Source organism: Esox lucius, chromosome 13, assembly GCF_011004845.1.
Source record: "Esox lucius isolate fEsoLuc1 chromosome 13, fEsoLuc1.pri, whole genome shotgun sequence".
NCBI lineage: Eukaryota > Metazoa > Chordata > Actinopteri > Esociformes > Esocidae > Esox > Esox lucius.
In genome coordinates, this window is record NC_047581.1 from 24,913,822 (window position 1) to 24,935,086 (window position 21,265).

General features: G+C 38.0%; 1 protein-coding gene across 2 annotated transcripts in view; it reads left to right on the plus strand.

Moving 5' to 3' along the window:
• Nucleotides 1-2,696: 2,696 nt before the first annotated feature.
• The window catches only part of slc4a5a (solute carrier family 4 member 5a), a 38,078-nt gene continuing 19,509 nt past the window's right edge, over nucleotides 2,697-21,265 (plus strand). Inside the window, exons 1-8 of one of the 2 annotated variants that reach the window (XM_010902710.2) lie at nucleotides 2,697-3,133; nucleotides 6,501-6,562; nucleotides 11,173-11,406; nucleotides 13,538-13,667; nucleotides 14,084-14,244; nucleotides 14,534-14,689; nucleotides 15,301-15,387; nucleotides 15,694-15,749. In XM_010902710.2, coding sequence (XP_010901012.1) covers nucleotides 6,502-6,562; nucleotides 11,173-11,406; nucleotides 13,538-13,667; nucleotides 14,084-14,244; nucleotides 14,534-14,689; nucleotides 15,301-15,387; nucleotides 15,694-15,749 — 885 coding nt within the window. In that variant the 5' untranslated portion in view covers nucleotides 2,697-3,133; nucleotide 6,501. The remainder of the gene's footprint in view (nucleotides 3,134-6,500; nucleotides 6,563-11,172; nucleotides 11,407-13,537; nucleotides 13,668-14,083; nucleotides 14,245-14,533; nucleotides 14,690-15,300; nucleotides 15,388-15,693; nucleotides 15,750-21,265) is intronic. The other variant, XM_010902708.2, reaches the window with a different exon arrangement.

Genomic DNA, 21,265 nt, shown 5'->3' on the forward strand with positions numbered 1-21,265 from the left:
TCTGGTCATCTGTTTAGCAAAATAATGTGTCCCTTTCACAGACTCAGATTAACCCAATATCTAGTTAAAAAGCATTTTCGATGATCCTCTATTGAGCCATTCTCTTGGTTCAAAAGACAGCCTAGGGTTAGGCTTAATCTTCTATTGGAAAACTTCCCAGGGTGCACAATGTGTATCCAAAAGTATCATTGCATCCATCATTAAATTAAGCATGATTCGGTTACAGTTGTCAGTTTCCAGGTAGAGGTGGTGCTTCTGGGGTCACGTCAGAGTCAGTTTCACAGCTGAGTCAATACAACTTGGTTACGGCATGTTATTTACCAGTAGAGCCAGACAATGCTGAACGAAGGAGCTGCATTCAGAGGACAGAGCATCATCGGCTTCGTAATCTTTGTCTGGACTGGCTGCCTTTGAACAGGGAAAATTTCTGCACACAGGTGTTTAACTTAATGAATGCTAAACAGGACTATGTAAAACAAGTCTATTTTTGATTATGTACAGTAAGCAAACAATGTGATTCATGACAAGAAAGACTAAAAAGAATGAGTCCCCTGAGATATTCCCCATTGAAACATTTTGGTCGGTCCGTCTTTCAGTTTGCATAATCACTTTATACAGTCTCTACAATCCTTCCCAACTTAAACCATCCTGGACTAGGTACTATAAGGCCTTAAGGACGACAAGTCGTGTTATTATTTAGAGGCAGGATTTTACACAGCGCGCCTTAAACGCACAAAGCACCTCTGCATGAGGTAGGCAGAAAGTATAGATGCACATGTGGCACGCCTGTATAACTTCTGCAGGGGATTTCACCCAGGTTCATTTTGGATTTGATCAGGACTTGGTCCGAGCTCACTACGACTGTAATTGGTGGACGTCTTAACGCCACTGGTGGAGAAATCGTTTCTTTTATATGCCAATGTTTCCGAATAATGTCTATGAATTGTCGGCCTAAAGCAGAGCATGTCACGAAACACTGCATGTTTAGTTTTTTGACTCATCACCTTTTCTTTAGGTTGTACACTCCTCTTGTGAGTTTGATGTGTTGTGAAATTGTATGGCCTTATCTATCCACATGTCTGGGTAGCCTCTTTTTAAAACCAAATCAGACTTTCTTTCTGTCTTTCTTATCTCTTTTTCAATCTACCAATACTTCTGAACTGGCTATGGGTAAGCTAGGCTTTTCTATCCGTGGGTTTATGAGGCTTGTACGATGACTTTTGTCTTTTTTATGTCTCTGACTAGTTTCAGTATCCTGCCGCAGTATCATTAAGACTTCGCAATTATTTCAACTCTTTCATGAAATGTCATCGTTCTCTCCCTGATCATTGCTCAAACTGTCTTTGTCTAAACTGTACTTGTTTTTAACTTTAATTTCAGAAAGAACTTCCCATTCAATAATTTCTCTGCGCCCTTTAAAATCCCACACCATTACCACTGTTGTGGTAGACAGAATAGGTGCATGCATTTCTTTCATTTTTCTTACAAATCTGCTCCACATTTCTTTCTTCCGACACGTTTTGTCAAATATTACATAGAGGATACAGTGTGAGTGTGTTTGTGTGATACGACCCATATGGCAGAGACACATTACAAGCTGTCATTATCATGTGTTGACAATAATGGGCTTGTAATTGCAAGAAATTATGTAGGCCTTGGAAAAAAACTATTTTTTAAGGGGTAAAGTAAATAGATTTTAGAATTATATATACGTTATAAAGGGTATAGGATATTAGAAAACATTTTCCTAGTGGATAAATCAATGATGCTGGATGGGTCAGTTCATAGGATGAAAAAGTATTGATTTCCTACCTTAGCATTACCATACAGTTTTTGTAAACAGAATCCAGATGCAGAGGTTTCAAATTATAAATACTGTTATTTCAGCCAAAAGCTAGATAACTTACACACATGGGAATTCAATTAAATAATCACATCCAGTCTCTTATTATCAAACATTAAGGACAGATACATGCATCTCTCTGATATTTCCAGACTGTTTTACTCTGCCTATTTCCAGTTTCAAGTTGGGTCAATATCACTGAACTGGTCCCATCGTATATGGACCTGATGAGTGCATGCAGAAATCACTGCATGGGAGTTTTGCAAAATGTAGACCAATTAGAAAATAAATTTTGAAAAGTATAAATACCACCTCAATTTTATGGTATAATTCTAATGAAGGGCCGCTGAAACATGCTGTTGTTTTGTCAATTATTTTTTTCTCAATTACCTGTCCGGTATTGCTGAATTCACTCTGTTTCCTGTTCAACCCGCGCGCCTTGTTTGGAGCACATAAAGATAGAGGAAAAAGCCCCTCCTTTGGATCTACGTCATGTGGGGCTTTTTCTTATTGTCTTATTGTCTTTGCAAACATTTCTGCGGTTGTCTTAAGACTACTGCTGCCTACATCAGCGAGGATGCCTGTGCAATGCCCTCAGTGATGATCCAGTGGAGGAATTTGAAATCCTACGATGACGTCCTGTATTTCACTACGCTAGCCAATGATTGGTGGGCCATCCTGTAGCCCACCCATAACACTCTACCTCTCTTTGTCATGTGATCACATAGATAGTTCTGTATTTAAAAAAGCTGTATAAACAAATTCTCTGATTTTTTTAACTTTTTTTTTTTTTACTTAGGTTGTGGGGATGTTGATGATGTATTAACACAATGTGTAAAGATTCAGAAAAGGTTAATGACCCCAGTATCAGCAATTCATTCCATAAAAATGTGGCTTGTTTGTCATAGTTGAAACAATGAATCAAGAAGCATTGTACTAGACTGTTGTTAAATGGTGTGAGGGCGGCAGATGTAGGCTATATCTGGATTCCTTGTGCTGGAACTAGCATTCGTTGTTCTGTTAAATTACAAATGTATAACTGATGATGGAGAATAGTCCGGGTATTGAGCCATCAGAGAGAGAGAAGGGAAGGGTTGAAAGAGAAGCAGGGGTCAGAGAGGAGGAGAGACAGAGAGAGAGAGAACTGAGACCACAACTCTCTTTTCAGTCTGGGGTTTTCAGTAGTTTATTAGAGATCTAATGATAGGTTATGTTTTCTTTGATGCATCCCTGCAATTAACAGAAGACCTCTCACTCTCTTCATTTGCTCAGGCCAGGAAACTACACCAGGTAAGATGTTTTTGTACATAAATCAATCTCTCCTCCAGGTGGAGTTCACCACAATCAAAACTCATTTGCAGGTTAAGTCCTAAAATCTTTATAACTTTTGTTGATTTATTCAATTCATATAGTGTTTTTTTATGATGTAGGATTGTATAGACCTCGTATAAATATACAATATACTGTTACAGTGAAATCCTTTTCAGTAAATGTATCTAACAAAGTTCTTGGGGAATGAACAGTTGTCGTGACGCAGTTGGGGTGAAAAAAAATGTGTTTATTGAAACAAATCAATCATTTTTATTAATGATCTTCAGAAAAATATGTTTGAACAGGGAAAAAGCACAACTTCTGAATGAATTTGGTTTCATGGAATTGAGTCACTGTTAACTGATTAAGAATGTATAAATCACAATTTTCATGTCAATTACTGAACAGGGAGCTGATTCAAAAAAAAAAAAAGTATTGTAACTGTTTATTATATTTGTGATCATTTTTATTTCACTTTATTAGGCATATTGAATGTGCACTATAGAGATGATCTGAGATGGGCTGAAGTTGTATAGTGGGTCCATTACATGTCTTTCAAAAGAAAGAGAGGGAGAAAGATGCAGAGAGATTGAATGAGAAAAACAGAGAGACGGGGAATAAAAAGTGAGAGAGCAAGTGTGAGTATGTGTTAGAGAGCGAGACCCAGAGACCAATTGTTTGCATCTAACACTATGGCTGCATATCCACATTGAGTTGAAATGTGTTTGCAGGCCCATCGATCAGGTTGTCAGAGTATAGGAGAGCAGTGATGGCCTGCAGGTTCCACTCAGCCTGTGTACTGAGTGTGAAGGACACTGATGTGACAGGACCAATTACACATACAGGAAGCCAGCGCTAACCAGAGCCACACACTGACAAGCTCAACAGCCTCAAACAGCTATGGCCTTAACAAAGCAGTTGCTCAGTTTTCCTGTTAAGCCATTTGATAGGGATAACATAATGTATAATATAACAGCCAGCTCTCTCTCTCTCTCACTGGCAAACCAGCAATTGGACTGATATGGGGTATATTCACAATGGATGTTGTATAGCTGGTAATCTAAATGGCTATACAAACACAGTTGGTAAACTTTCAAATGAAAATGGAAATGCATGTATTTAGTTATATGCTTACATCTATATTTTGTTGTTGCTTGCTTTTTTTATATTTTTTTAACTGGGTATGTACAGTGGATAAAAAAAGTATACACACCACTGTGTAGATGCCAGGGTTTTGTGATGAAGACTAGATAAATCAAGTCAGAAATATTTCCACTTTTAATGTAACCTATAATGTGAACAATTCAATTGAAAAACAAACTGAAATCTTCGTGGGGGAAAAATGAAAAATAAAAACCTTAAAATAACCTGGTTGCATAAGTGTCCACACCATCTTAAAACTGGGGATGTGGCTGTGTTCAGAATTAACCTATCACATTCAAACTCATGTAAAATAGAAGTCATTACACACCAGCCATCATTTAAAGTGACTCTGATTAATCACAAATAAAGTTCAGCTGTTCTAGTAGGATTGTCCTGACATTTTCTTAGTTGCATCTCAAAGCAAAATCCATGGTCCGCAAAGAGCTTCCAAAGCATCAGAGGGATCTCATTGTTGAACGATATCATTCAGGAGAAAGGTACAAAATAATTTCCATATAGTATTAGATATACCATGGAACACATTGAAGACAGGCATCATCAAGTGGAGAAAATATGGTACAACATTACCAAGTTCTGGACGTTCCTCCAAAATGGATGAAAAGACAAGAAGAAAACTGGTCAGGGAGGCTTCCAAGAGGCCTATAGCAACATTAAAGGAACTGCAGGAATTTCGGGCAAGTACTGGCTGTGTGCCACATGTGACAACAATCTCCCGTATTCTTCATATGAATGGGCTATGGGGTAGGGTGGCAAGACGGAAGCCTTTTCATACAAAGAAAAACATCCAAGCCCAATTGAAGTTTTCAAAAACAAGTCCCCCAAAAGCATGTGGGAAAATGTGTTATGATCTGATGAAACCAAGGTTCAACATGTTGGCCATAATTCCATAAGGTATGTTTGGCGCAAAAACAACCCTGCACATCACCCAAAGACCACCATACCTACAGTGAAGCATGGCGGTGGCAGCATCATGCTTTGGGGCTGTTTTTCTTCAGCTGGAACTGGGGCCTTAGTCAGGCTGGAGGAAATTATGAACAGTTCCAAATACCAGGCAATTTTGGCACAAAACCTTCAGGCTCCCGTTAGAAAACTGAAGATGAAGAGGAATTTCACCTTTCAGCACGACAATGACCCAAAGCACACATCCAAATCCACAAAAGCATGGCTTCACCAGAAGAAGATTAACATTTTGGAATGGCCCAGCCAGAGCCCAGACCTGAATCCAATTGAACATCTGTGGGGTGATCTGAAGAGGGCTGTGCACAGGAGATGTCCCCGCAATTTGACAGATTTGGAGCACTTCTACCCAAAAAGATTGAATGCTGTAATAAAATCAAAAGGTGCTTCAACAAAGTATTAGTTTAAGGGTGTGTACACTTATGAAACCAGGTTATAGGGAGTTTTCTATTTTTCACCCTCAAAGATTTGTTTTTCAATTGAATTGTTCACGTTATAGGTCACATTAAAGGTGGAAAAATTCTGACATGATTTATCTTTGTCTCATTCTTGTACATCACAATAACCTGATATTTTAACAGGGGTTTGTAGACTTTTTATATCCACTGTATGTAAGATATTTGTGAAAGTTGACAGTGTTTTATAAATACGTTTGATTGATTGAAATTACTCTTTTCACAAATAAAGGTTTGTCAGGGCCGTTGATACTTTTGAGAAAGGAATGTAAACCTTAGTCAGTTCAGTATATGTTTCTGCGATGGTTGTACAAAAAAACACTGGGTCGAGACAGAGTAAGCCATCCAAGCAGGAGTATCCTGAGTGAAATTACCCCATATCTAATGGTATGTCAAGTCACGTGTTGAAGGACTGATTATCTGTTTTAATTATGAATCTTTCCATTGAGTTTGCCTCCCATTTAATTATCTCCTGATTGATCTGTGACAATCATCAGTAGCAGCCTCACTTGCTGGTCATTGTACATGGTGTACTGCTCTATTGGGATTACATGTTGAGTGGAATCACACACACGCGCATTACTGCAAGAACGTGCTCGCGTGTGTGGACGTATACACAAAAAGACTCAAAAAGACGCACATGCATGTGAATGTGCACACTCCCTTCCACACAGTTTACCTCATGATTATACAGCCCCACCTGTAGTTCATGACCATGGCGGTTGTGTAGGCTGTGTGAAATACACGTCCTTCTCTTTGGTGTTTTCCAGGATGGACCATGAGCGAATGGGAGACCGCGGTATGGGGGACATTCACCACCAATATGAAGAGGGTGAGTTGCACAGTACCAAGCTTCCATCAATCCTAATCTAATAGAGTGTCTTTGGAAAATGTTCAAACCTTGTTGCTGTTTACAGATTTTGTTGTGTAATGGACTTAATTTATAATGTTAAAAATCTATCTACAAACACCCCATAATTACAAATACATTTTTCATATACATTTCCTTACAAAAAACGTTAATATCTCATGTACATTCTTAAAGTAATCCGATCCTTTTCTATGACACTCATATGACACTCATGAGACACTTCATATGCATCCACTGACCTTTGATCATCCTTGAGATGTTTCTACAACTTTGTTGGTGGGAAGGTTCTGAAATGTTTTGCTATTTTGCTATTATTGAATGTTCCCGGGAGCACCATCATTGTGAAAGTGGGCCCCAATATTGTGGAAAAAAGTCTGTTCCTAGAGCTGGCCATCAAGTCAAACTATATACGGTAATAAGGCAATTAGGGTCTTGGTCAGGGAGAATGGCATTGGTTTAGCAGAGCTTCTTGGCAGAGATGGGAGAACCTACAGTACTAGAAGGGACAACCATCTTTAAATCAATCAGGCCTTCTAGTTAAAACTAGAAGCAGGCATGCAGCTTTATTTTCAGCTAGCTTCTAGCTTCCTTTAGGCAAATAGTAATGAATCATTTTTTATGATAATATTACACTCTTATTACATTATTACTTTAGCAGGCTTTTTGTACCATTGGTCTAACTCAATGTTCTCATTGCAAGCAAATTACAGTCCCTACCTCGAAGTGGTACATGTACTCTAGTGTGACCTAAAAATACAGGGCTGGTTTTTTACTTTTAACTTTTACTTTGAAGGGTACCGTCTTAGCTGTCTGTTAGCCATGATAGTTCAACTGAGTGAGAAAATGTGGCATATAACCATAATTAAAACTTGATCTATTTATTCATGACATAGGAGAATTCACTCTTTATTTCAAACCTTTTTCTCTAACCTATATAGCTCGGAGACACCACACAGCAAATTGCAAACAAATGCAATGCATTCATCCAAAATATTAAGGTCCCAAAGCTTGTTGCGGAAACTGTAGACAAACATGTTTCTTTATCAGAGCTTAAGAATGCACTCATGTATGATGAAACGGAAATCTCCTGGGTTTGATGGCATTCCACCAGAACCGTTCTTTAATGTTTGTACGGTTATTGAGTCGCTACAATTTGGTAATGATACAGTATGCAAATGATATGCAAACATCCTTGCTTGTCATTTCAAACCTGTAATGAATTCATCAAATTCCGCTTAGCTTCTGATAACATTAGTCAATAACTCCAGATCAAAGAGGCATCAACAGAGATTGAACTCGCCCTTAAATGGGAGTGTTTATGGTCCGCATGAAAGCATTATTTTTAATTAATATGATTAACATTGTATTTCTTTCCTACAGCAATGGTCAGTGCTGGGAAAAAATTGCCATTATATGAAACAATGAGTAAAGCCATTCTGCTTCCATAGTTCACCGTAGTTTGAAATCACAACTAGAATAATTTTCTACAGCTGATAGATGCAGACATACAGTAGACTGAGCTGTAATTCAAATGTAATTCCAGGCCTGAATTTCAACTATGAAAATACAACTGTCAATTTCTTCAGGTGCTGGTCATAAAATTTGAATATCATCAAAAAGTTTATTTATTTCAGTAATTCCATTCAAAAGGTGAAACTTGTATAATGTATACATTCATTCCACATAGACTGATATATTTCAAGTGTTTATTTCTTTTAATTGTGATGATTATAACTGACAACTAATGAAAACCCCAAATTCCGTATCTCAGAAAATTTGAATATTGTGAAAAGGTTCAATATTGAAGACACCTGGTGCCACACTCTAATCAGCTAATTAACTCAAAACACCTGCAAAGGCCTTTAAATGGTCTCTCAGTCTAGTTCAGTAGGCAACACAATCAAGGGGAAGACTGCTGACTTGACAGCTGTCCAAAAGACGACCATTGACACCATGCAGAAGGAAGGCAAGACACAAAAGGTCATAGCTAAAGAGGCTGGCTGTTCACAGAGCTCTGTGTCCAAGCACATAAATAGAGAGGCGAAGGGAAGGAAAAGATGTGGTAGAAAAAATTGTACAAGCAATAGGGATAACCGCACCCTGGAGAGGATTGTGAAACAAAACCCATCAAAAAATGTGGGGGAGATTCACAAAGAGTGGACTGCAGCTGGAGTCAGTGCATCAAGAACCACCACGCACAGACGTATACAAGACATGGGTTTCAGCTGTCGCATTCCTTGTGTCAAGCCACTCTTGAACAAGACACACCGTCAGAAGCGTCTCGCCTTGGCTAAAGACAAAAAGGACTGGACTGCTGCTGGGTTATGTTCTCTGATGAAAGTACATTTTGCATTTCCTTTGGAAATCAAGGTCCCAGTGTCTGGAGGAAGAGAGGAGAGGCACATAATCCATGTTGCTTGAAGTCCAGTGTAAAGTTTCCACAGTCAGTGATGGTTTGGGGTGCCATGTCATCTGCTGGTATTGGTCCACTGTGTTTTCTGAGGTCCAAGGTCAACGCAGCCGTCTACCAGTTTTAGAGCACTTCATGCTTCCTGCTGCTGACCAACATTATGGAGATGCAGATTTAATTTTCCAACAGGACTTGGCACCTGCACACAGTGCCAAAGCTACCAGTACCTGGTTTAAGGACCATGGTATCCCTGTTCTTAATTGGCCAGCAAACTCGCCTGACCATAACCCTATAGAAAATCTATGGGGTATTGTGAAGAGGAAGATGCGATACGCCAGACCCAACAATGCAGAAGAGCTGAAGGCCACTATCAGAGCAACCTGGGCTCTCATAACACCTGAGCAGTGCCACAGACTGATCGACTCCATGCCAGGCCGCATTGCTGCAGTAATTCAGGCAAAAGGAGCCCCAACTAAGTATTGAGTGCTGTACATGCTCATACTTTTCATGTTCATACTTTCAGTTGGCCAACATTTCTAAAAATCCTTTTTTTGTATTGGTCTTAAGTAATATTCTAATTTTCTGAGCTACTGAATTTGGTATTTTCATTAGTTGTACTGACTCCAGCTGCAGTCCACTCTTTGTGAATCTCCCCCACATTTTTTGATGGGTTTTGTTTCACAATCCTCTCCAGGGTGCGGTTATCCCTATTGCTTGTACAATTTTTTCTACCACATCTTTTCCTTCCCTTCGCCTCTCTATTTATGTGCTTGGACACAGAGCTCTGTGAACAGCCAGCCTCTTTAGCTATGACCTTTTGTGTCTTGCCTTCCTTCTGCATGGTGTCAATGGTCGTCTTTTGGACAGCTGTCAAGTCAGCAGTCTTCCCCTTGATTGTGTTGCCTACTGAACTAGACTGAGAGACCATTTAAAGGCCTTTGCAGGTGTTTTGAGTTAATTAGCTGATTAGAGTGTGGCACCAGGTGTCTTCAATATTGAACCTTTTCACAATATTCAAATTTTCTGAGATACGGAATTTGGGGTTTTCATTAGTTGTCAGTTATAATCATCACAATTAAAATAAATATACATTTGAAATATATCAGTCTCTGTGTAATGAATGAATATAATATACAAGTTTCACTTTTTGAATGGAATTACTGAAATAAATCAACTTTTTGATGATATTCTAATTTTATGACCAGCACCTGTATAACATGTCTATACTGTGGCATCATGCTGCCTCTCCCTCCCTCACAAGGTCACTGGTAAAGACAGCAAAAGAGAGTGTCGACTTATTGTCTATTTATTTAGAAGGGGAACAGACCACAATTTAAACTCTCTACATGAGCAAGAAGTGAGGGTGGTCTTAACCTTTTAAAACTAAATATTATTTGTGGTCTGGATGTAGGCTACATCAGATATAACATTAGACAGAAATGTGTGTGAGTTTCAGGCAAGTGTTTCATTTCAGGACCTACAACGACAATATAGTGTGCCAGGAACCTCTTTTTTATTTTACTTGCAGCAGGTGCAGCTCTTCCGGCTTATGGAGTTTCATGGGGAATATAACTTGGTCCAGATATAAATGTAGTATACACCTCCATCTATCTCCCTATAATTCACACTTTTAATAAAAGATTTGTCAAAAAAGTACTGAAGTGTCCACCTTTAAGGAGCACATTGCAAAGCTCGCAAAATATACATGGTTTTAGCTGTTTGAAGCTGACACATATTTCATGTAGGAAAAAAACAAAGCAAGAAATAAGACTAATCTTGCAGATCACTAAGAATGTATTTGCTTTACCGTTCATTCATGACATAAATAATTATCAATGATTCATTCATTAGCAAAATTAACATGAACACTGTATCATAATTTATTCATTGTTTGTTTAAATGATTGAACATTCATGGAAATGTTTCTTTCTATACCAAGGATTAATGAATGATATGATAGGCCCCAGTCATTATGAGTGTCTGTCAAGGTTGTTGCTTTAAAACTATTATTAGTGTTAGTTTAATTGGTTTCTATGCTTGAAATCATGCACGTTAAAGTGACTTTACATCACTGTTTGTTTACAGACCATTAGTTCATCTACCATGGTGCCTCACCCAAAATTATTGTTAAAGTACCTTTTTGATTACTGATTCCTCCCAGACCACCAGAATGTCTACATTGGTGTACCAGTGCCTCGTGGGTACAGACGGAAGCGGAGGCGAAGACGTTCCGCAGGGGCCCGTGAACTCGGAGACGTGGAAAGGTCAGACAGACACTACGACCACCATAGACACCATGATCAGGACTATGATGACAGATACAGAGACATCGACATAGAGGAGGGACTCATGGACCCACACGACCTCCAGGTCCCACAAGACATCAACCGAACCAGTGAGTCATTGTCCCCATTCCCAATGGTTACCTATTCGTTATGTAGCACCGTTTCTTTGACTAGGAAGAGTGTGGTTTCTTTGACTAGAAACAGTACAGTTAAAATGTTATCATCAAAGCTGTAAATGTCTCAAGATCCCATCACATGAGCACATCAAACCATTCCAGAGCAACCAACTGAGCCACTTCACACTCCAGTGAGGCCGGCTGTATCATAACTATCAGTGTAACTCACAGTCTGGACAGATGACAATTACAATTTTTCAGTTTCAGGCAGCTGTTATTCACCTTGAGATGACTGCATATTTTATTGCCCAGCATGGGGGAGTGGATCAGTATTGTTTAAAGTGACTAAAAAACAGAGGCCAAGAGATAATATAACCAGGCTTAGATAGAACCTTCCCCTGATTAATCAGATTTCAGGCAGTTTTTGTTAAGTGAGGATGTCCACATTCCTCTACACTGTGCAATGGCCATAAGGACTGGTCTCTTCATCCATTAATGGTCATCTAGATCACTGATTAATTTAACAAGTTGCAATCTAAAGAAAACAGTACTGGCAAACAATTAACATAAAATGTTTCTAATTTCAAAATTATTTTGAAACAGTTGAAGGTAGAAGGTCCAGATTTGAGTAGTATTAACCTATAAAAAAATCTTCAATTTATTTTCCCAGCATGCATTGGTTATTCAATTGAATAAAAGGATTACCACACATGACTGCATTTTGTTATGAAAGAGACATGGTTACTTGTTTGTGTGAGAACAACTTTGTGTGTGAACAACATTTTTATTTTCAGTCCTGTGGCCTTCATGTTAGTTCCTGGACAGATAGGATAACTGGACTTCTAGGGAATTTACCAGAATTGTGCGAAACTACCTGTCCAGAAACGTTGGACTCCCAATGCATCAAATTTGTATTTAATTAGAAAAAAACTTTTCAGTAGCAGAAAGTGCAAAAATAAAAAGCAAATTTAATGATCAGATCAGTTTAGTTTACAAAAGTATACGTTATGTATCTTTGTGTGGCATAAGAAACAACTACTGTACCACAGATATTAAAAACAATTCCAAAATATTTGGCATAGAGAATGCTGGGAAAATTGTCATTTTAAAAAGTATAATTGTCTGTCCAACATCAATATAATATTTAAATATTTTTTTTACATGAAAAGAGGGAAATACTTGCTTGCAAAGACATACAGCTCCGGAAGAAATTAAGACACCACTGCACCTTTTTTATTTCTGGACATTAGTTCTGGACACTTAAAACATTTATTTAGCTTAATTCAACCAACCACAAATTAAAGGTTTTTATTAAATTAAAAGCAACAAATGCTGTAACAGTAGCAATTGTAAAAGCACCACATGTCAATAAAATCTGTGCATTAGTCTTCTTCTTGAATTTGTCATACTGAATTAATTGGTTCCTTAATTTAGCTTCTATCTATCCATCTAAAATCTATCCAGCTTTACTAAAGTCTACTTACCCAGTGACTAAACAAGGGTGGGATCATTTCAAGCTGAGATGTGTCAAAAACATTTTAGATTTCATTATGATAATTTGGTTAAACTGCTTGTACTTTTTGCAAGCTACTCCTTAATGGGCTGCGAGTTACTTGCTGGAGAACCATGTGCTAGCATGTTTGGCTAGTGTTGCTAACATACTAGCTAAGTAATAGCTACAGTGGTCATGGGTTAACAAAATCCAGTGAATTGTAATGAAATCATTACAACAGAAGATTATCTGGTTGTATATGGTTGTCAGTGCTTAAGACAATAGGAAATTGACACTTGCCCAAGCCTGCTGGTCACAACAGTTCCTATGTTAGATTGATAGAAATGCTTACAAGTTCAAGATCCTTACCAATCTGAAATGGAGTTTAATCCTTGCTGAGACAATTCATCAGCACACCACCATACCTACATAAGTATGAGGAATTACAACCACCCAGTACAGATACTAATATTCAGCTTTACATTTTTCAGTAATGTGATGCACCTTTGCTTAAAACTCCTGTTTAATAGATGAGCATGTTAAGCAAAGAGGAAGCATGTCATATTGTGTGATTCAAAACTGTAAATCATGTCCAGAGTAAATATGACCCTGACTTGTGGGTGTTTGTCCAAGTGTCCCCAGCAGCGGAGCGTCTCCGCTACATTCTGGGAGAGGACGATGACATGCCCACCCCCACACTGTTTACTGAGATGGACACCCTGCAGCAGGACGGGGAAGATTTAGAGTGGAAAGAGTCTGCCAGGTGACTGATGACCCTCAAAATACACAAGCAGCCATTTGGAAACATAACCGAAACATACAGTAGAAGTCAACCCTGACAGGCAATTTGAACCAAACCTGACAGGCAATCAAGATGACATTTATTGCTATACATTTAGTATGGATGAATGAATGTTTTAACGTACACATGGGTATACCAAAAATACAATCAACAGATACGTTCAACAGATTCCGACAATTCTATTCTAGAACCTTCCAGTTTAGTCATGAATTTTCTTCTTTATTGTGGCTTGAACAATGAATGAAAATGTGGGCTACCGATAAATATTTTAATGTTTGTGTCGGTCCCAAGGTTTTTCTTTACATCATACCAGTTTGGTTTAAGTAATTTGTCCCTTAGAAAACATGCCCTCTGTCTCTCCCTGTGGTGTGGTCCAGATGGGTGAAGTTTGAGGAGAAGGTGGAAGAGGGAGGAGAGAGGTGGAGTAAGCCACACGTGTCCACCCTGTCCCTGCACAGCCTGTTTGAGCTCAGGACGTGTCTACAGACCGGCACTGTGCTGCTGGACCTGGAGGGATACTCACTGCCTCAGATAGTTGGTGAGCAACAGACACTCCCCTCTACAGAGAAACTAAGGCATGCCAAGTGCAGCGCGTCTTGTGTGATTCGGTTTCTGTGGTTACTTCAAGCCTGTGTCTGAAATGACCAGCAGATGTGTTAGAGCGTGTTGCACCCGTCCGAAAGCTATAAACCTCATGTACACAATATACTGGAGTGGTCTTAGCTGCCTTCTGTAGTTGACAAGAAAATCGTTATGGTAATATGTAAAACGTAAAGTGACGGTCATGAGTGATATTGCAGAAATAATAAAACAGCGTTTTCCTCCAGATGAAATCATTGAGCAGCAGATAGACGAGGGCATGTTGGCTCCTGAGCTGAGAGAGAAGATCAGCTTTGTTCTCTTGAGAAAGCACAGGCACCAGACCAAGAAACCCATTCACCGCTCTCTGGCCGACATGGGCAAGGCCAGCGGTGGCGGCGTCGGTGAGTGTCCCTCTGCAGCTCTGTTCAAGGATAGCTATTGTGGATTCAATATATGTGGTCTATACACTCTTACTGGAAGTGCAGCTTTTGTTGATATGAAGGCTAAAATCAAGAGAAATCCTGTCAGAAATGTTTTCACATTCAATACGATCTTGTGACCAACAACATTTAAGGAGAAAACAAATGGATAAAGTCTCTGAAATAATTTCTCTCAAAACTGACAAATATTTAAAACTGACCTCATAACCAATTCTTTGTTGAACCACATCCAATGGGCCGTGTAGACTATTGACCCCCAGAGTACGAATGTACATCCATGCCAATCCTATTGCAGTTGGTTCCTTTAAAATGTATGCAGAATCAACCTTTTCTGGATAATCTATTTGACATTTTAGACTAAAATTGAGTGAGCAAACATTTATCACCCACCCAACTCAAAGATTAACACTGGATTGGTCAATTTGGCTTTTAAAACATGGAATTCACAAATCACAAAGGTCCAGACATTCTGCAGAGATTTATTTAATAACAAAGTTTTTTTCTAGACCCAGGAAATACTGTAGTCTCCAGGTATTGCATGTCCTAATCCTGGTAATCCTAATCCTCATCAGCCCGTAGTCCCGGTGCAGCAGCAGCCTTCAATCGCTCCACAGAGGACCTCCGCATGAAATCCCAGTCAGGAGGCTATGGACGCCTGCGTGAGTCTGCTTCTATCCATCCCTCTCACTTGCTTATGTCATCCCACTAGGGCTTGCTGGCGCTCTTTTTATCTCTCTTTCGTTGTTTGGCTTTTTACATTACTCATAATCTAGTTATTTCCCTTTGTCTTTTTAAATTTTTCTCGAGCTATAGAGAATACTAGAAGACATGTAATCCTTTTTCAGAGCATGAACCCTTTTAATTTAGTAGAAACAAATGCAAATTTTCCAGCGATGGTTACAACTCTTTCCATATCCTAACTACAGATGTGATCAATTGTGTACTTATTCTGTGTTGTTTTACAGATCATGCCCAAAGTAGGAGTATGAATGACATCGCAGACACTCCGAGCACAGACCAGGTGAACAATTAATACAACATTACAACTCAGCATGCTCAATTCAATCAAACATCATCCTACACTGAGAATGTGCAAGTTTAAAATAATTACTGTGAAAATACTTTTTTTTCCAGCTAGGTTAGTCGAGATTAGTAACATTATCTTAAATTTGCATTTCGCATGTGCAAATGATCTAGCAAAGCTGTTTGACTGAATGTTTGTTATGTAGGAATTCATATTCCTTCTTTGCAATGGCAAAACATGTCGAGTCCATAGTGACATGTCCATTTAACTAGAATCTGGCCCTTAGCTTGGAAAGCAACAATATACTGCAACTAATTTGAATTGCATTTGTATGTGATTGAAATGCAGGAAGGCTGATGGGAACCAATGTTGTTATAAGTCTCATTAAATCTCGGATTGTGTTTTAGTGTAAGTGTCACAGAGCAGTCTAGAGAGTGGGCAGCCTAATATTTCACTGTTTTCCACTGGCTTTAAACGGAGCATTTAAAGCCAGTGGGACAAATAGCTGCTCCATAAACACAGGAGACATCCATTGTTAGCAGGGTTGTTAGGCTGTGAATGATGGAGACTGCATCAGGCTTATTGAGCTGAGCATTGTGTTGAAACATTTGTCTCTGGCAATTTCTATACCCAACTAATTGTCTTGAGATTATGTGCTGGACAAATATACCTGGTTTAACTCAGTAGGTGTGTCAATGAATAAATTTCAAGCCTTGGTACTTCACTTGTTTTGCATCTAATTGGTTTTAAAGCAGAAACAGACAGACAGGCTTCCATGCTGTCCTAATCTATGTAAACCCATTTTATGGTTTGCCTTATCCTATGGTGAGTGGTTTTTACTTCACTTAAGGGCCCATTTGAATTATATTTACATGCCTACAGTAGGTCACGTGTGCCAGATTGCCAGTGATAATCTAGTAAGGGTGTATGTTTTTAGATTGTGTTGCTGGCAGTAGTCTCACTAGCCGAGCTGATATTTGACTAGGTCAGTATTGAATTTTCATTGGGAAAACGTGCTATTCAGTGACCCATCCACGTGCCTCTCCATCACATGTATAGACTCAGATTGGCATTTGGATTTTAAGCTCATATCTGGTGAGATCTTAACTATATAAACACTTTGCAAACAGAATGCATTTTTTTTATTATTATTACCTCACCTTTAAAAGCTATCAGCCTTGGATATGTATACTGCATATATATATATATATATATATATATATACACACAAAATATATCAACAATATATTGAAAGTTCTTTTTAATTCATTCTAATTTCATAAATGTTGATGCTCAGAGAAAATCTTTCATATGCAGCAAAATTATCATCAACATAATCTGCATGAATAGCAATGTGGTGAAACCTACTGATGTTCTTCAAACAGAAGACAGATTATATAACATTGAAGTAAACACAAAGAAACATGAATAAAATAGAAAGTTTTTTTTTTTGAAAGATCAGTAGACTTGGTGTCAATTCTTCCAATGTCTTGCAGAATTTGTCATAACTCTTCTAGGACTTTGGCAGTTTTTTGTTCTTTTGCCTTTCTAAGTGATCCAACACAGCTTCCGTTATGTTGAGTTTGGGGCTCTGGACTGGCCAATATTTTACTGTGAGAGTTCAATCAGGTTATTTCCGCTCTAAGTAATTCTTGATCAAATGTTTGGAGACAACATTTTTGCTAATCTGTCAAAGATAGCCATTTCTTTTTAAGACTTCACAGGATTTGCTTCTGTGCTTCACGGCAGTGTCCTTTAAAAGTACAGTTTTTCAGAAGCAGACAGCTTTTTGGGTCTTCCACTGCATTTTCACATTGTCCAGTTTCTTCAGATCTTCAGATTTCACAAGATAACAATTTCTGATTTGGACAACACAATAATTGGTGTAACCTTTAATTGTAGTAATGTTTGTAATTACTGTAATGGTTTGTTTTTTGGGGGTGGCAAACAAAAACTTGCTCCACAGCTTTAAACACTTTTCTCTAGTAAATTCTATTTGTATTCTATAGTGATATTTATGTGGATCCAAAAATAGGACTTGAACTTGAAACTTGAAAAGCATTTCACCTCAAAATGTCTATTTCACTAGTTATGTGGAACATGTCTAACTGTCAGTTTGACCCCATTCTGGTATGGGGACAGTGTACTTGCTCATGGAGTCTGTATGGACGACAGTAGCCACTGACATTGTTGACAAAGTTACCTCTTGGTCACTCCTGTAATATAAGGATCCACCATAAATATATTTACTGTATAACAAATGTACAGCCCCTGTACAGCGGAACTTCAGTCGCCCTGTTAGAAATACCTACAATTATTTTTTTCATGAGATGCTCATAATCAATATTTATTGATGCTCTATAGTTCTATAAAGAGAACTCAGGTCTTGAAAAATATTAGTTTTTTCCTGCGGTAAAACACTTTGAATATCAGGTAGGATAATGTATCCCTATTCAACAAAAGCGCTCAGAATTATTAGAAGGCTTCTTTTATATATAGTGTCAACCAGTAACCATCCATTCTCATAACGCTAAAATAACTAGAATCATACTTAGTGACTGCACAAAATTGTTAGCATTTTAAAGAAGAAAAGGATGTGTACAGGCACAGAGAGTTGTGTGTGGTTATGATTTGAAAGGTCAGATAGCTATATCAAAAATGCCAAGAAGCTACCATGTAAGATATTGTAGATTGCTAGTTTCAACTGGTTACAATATGCTATTTATACCTTATCTTGTTTTGAGGTGCTTTGGTTCATTTCAAGTCAGGGTGGATATGTCTCCAATTTGTTAGCTAACCAACCAAAAATGTAAGTATGTATATAAAATACCATTTATTAAAGTTTTTAATATACATTTGAGGACTAGATATAGTTTACATATTATCAAAAATGTATGCCATTCCCCAGCATCTTTAAACATATCAACTGATGATAAGATACTTTTCTGTTAATGTCAGCAATGCTCAAACATCATTCAAATGTGTGCATACTATTTTTGATCTCTCTATGACCAATAGAAAGTGATCTTACTACAATTCATGAACATATTAAGTAATTCTGATTGGATAATCCCTTAAAATTATCTCTTCAATCACAAGTTTTATGCAAATTAGACAGAAAGAAAAATATTTGAATGTAATTCATACATTTGATTGAATTAATTCTAGCATTGGGCATATTGACTTAATGTATTCATATTGGGTTGGAGGAGAATGGAGTGTTTGCTTGTTATATGTTTGGTTGTATCATTTTATACATTGAGAAAATAACCTATATTGAAACAGTTTTTTTGCTTTGTTCAGTTAAAACTATTACGGGCCTGTCTTAAAATGTTCTGTTAAGATTAGCATATTATGAAAAGAAATCTTATCAACAGGATCCGGCAAAATGTTTGGTGTCTTGTGGATAATGGTCCCATAGTTTTTATGACTTTCCCCATTTGCATATCTGTTCCGGATTCAACTGGATAAAATATGTAAAAAACACTTTTGTTCTCTGAGCCGTGTGGAGGAAGTATTGTGTTGAAATGGAAAGCAATCAACTCTGTTTATAGTGCTGGCAAACTCATGCACACAAAAAGCACTTGAGAGACAACTCGTTCCAAAACACCAAGAGAGGTTAAGAAGATTTGTCAAGCTCCTGTAAAGAAACACAGAATAATCAAGGTTGGTAGCTTTTAGTAGCTATGATCAACATGATGCATCTACATCATTCTTTAAAGATGTGCTAACTGCTGTAATTCTACATATGCTTTGAGAAATATGTGAAACTGAGATATTGATGAAATTACTGTGGTAGGCTACCTATTGAGTCTTTATGTTTATTCCATATGTTTTTTCCCATGCACTGAAAAGGCCATTTTAATTCTCCCTTGGGATAGATAATTATTATTTTTTGGGTGTTTGAGTAAAGTAAAATAACCTAGCCCAACCTACTACCTTTAAAAAATGTTGTGCAATAACCCATGGTACCATTATATACATTATAGTTTTAAATCTTAATTTCTTCTTTATTTTAAGTACAGAAACGACTACTGGGTCAGATGAGGCTGGCATCATTGAAAATGTCTCAGAGGAACTGTGCAACAACCACTAAATTGGTCAGGTGCATGACAAACTACGTCAGATGATACGTCAACAAGTGAAGCTGATGGTATAAAGGGATGACAGTGTCTGTGAAGGCTCCGTGGCTGCATACCACCATCACATCAGCAAGAGGCGGCTCTATAATACACACTGGTGTACTTGCATACATACTAAATCCCATCCTGCAATATGGATGTGTGAAGATTTTCAAAAAATTCTCCAGGATGGGCCTTTCAGCAACCCATCATGATGCTGTAAAAAAATAGAGTTATTTTTCCGGTGTTTGAGCCAAGACTAAAATGCTAGAAAGAGGACTATGCGCTCAAACCAACATTGCACAAACCACTCATGGTGGTGTAAGAGACTCAATTATTTCATTGTCATGGATAGATCTTGTGAAGTGTTGGCATGGTTAGATCTTCAGAGACTGGATATTGAACTGGACACACCATCTCCTGTCATTGTACCACAAGAACCCACTCAATTATACAGCAATTTGACCTTTTCTGTAGGGGTGTACGAGGAGGCCAATAACATAGCATGCTTTAGCATGTTTATCACATTTCAGTCCAGAATAGCAGAAATCCCTACATTCTTCCAAAAGAAAGAACCATTGCATCTATGTCAGACATTGGACTGCTTTGACTCTGCAAACACAGATAAGAGAGTTCATTTTTGGCAGAGGGATACTTAAAGCCCAAGATGCAGTTGAACCCTGAAAAAGCTGACATGGTACTGAGGCACATTCCACATACTGTATCTACTCAGAGGAGATGACAAAAAACATCAACAGAGGTAAGCTGTCCAACAAACTGTCAACAAACTGTCATTGCCAGGAATAGAAAGCTCCATACATTTCTTAAAAAATACATTATTATAAATGTTTAAATGTGAGAATGCCTTGGAATGCATTCACTCAATTATTATGGCTTTTGTTGTTGGCTACTTGGTATTTTTTACCACATAGATATACGATCAGGTATTCAACTGTGAAGGAACTCCATTGGACCACAGCACAACTCCAAATAAGGACCAAATACTGACAACTAACTCCCACCAGGAATATAAGGACAATAATACTGATATCCTGTTCCTAGTGGGTGCCTTAGACTATTTTGGGTTGAAATCCCAGAATGGTATGTAATACAAAGTCTATGTAATTTTGTTATTGTGGTCACATTTGGAATATAATTGTCACAATACAATTTCAATTCTAAGCATATGACCCCATTGGAGTGTTGACATGTTTGTCTTGATGAACACAAATACCATGTCCACAGTTACATTTTTCAAGTTAACTTTAATTCAGAGCCGTTTGGCTCCTACAGTAAAGATACTTAATTTATTATAGGTGTGCCAATCGGGGAGTTATGGTTAGGATTTACACAAAATATAAAATTACTGGTGTGATGAAAGCCTCCCTCAAC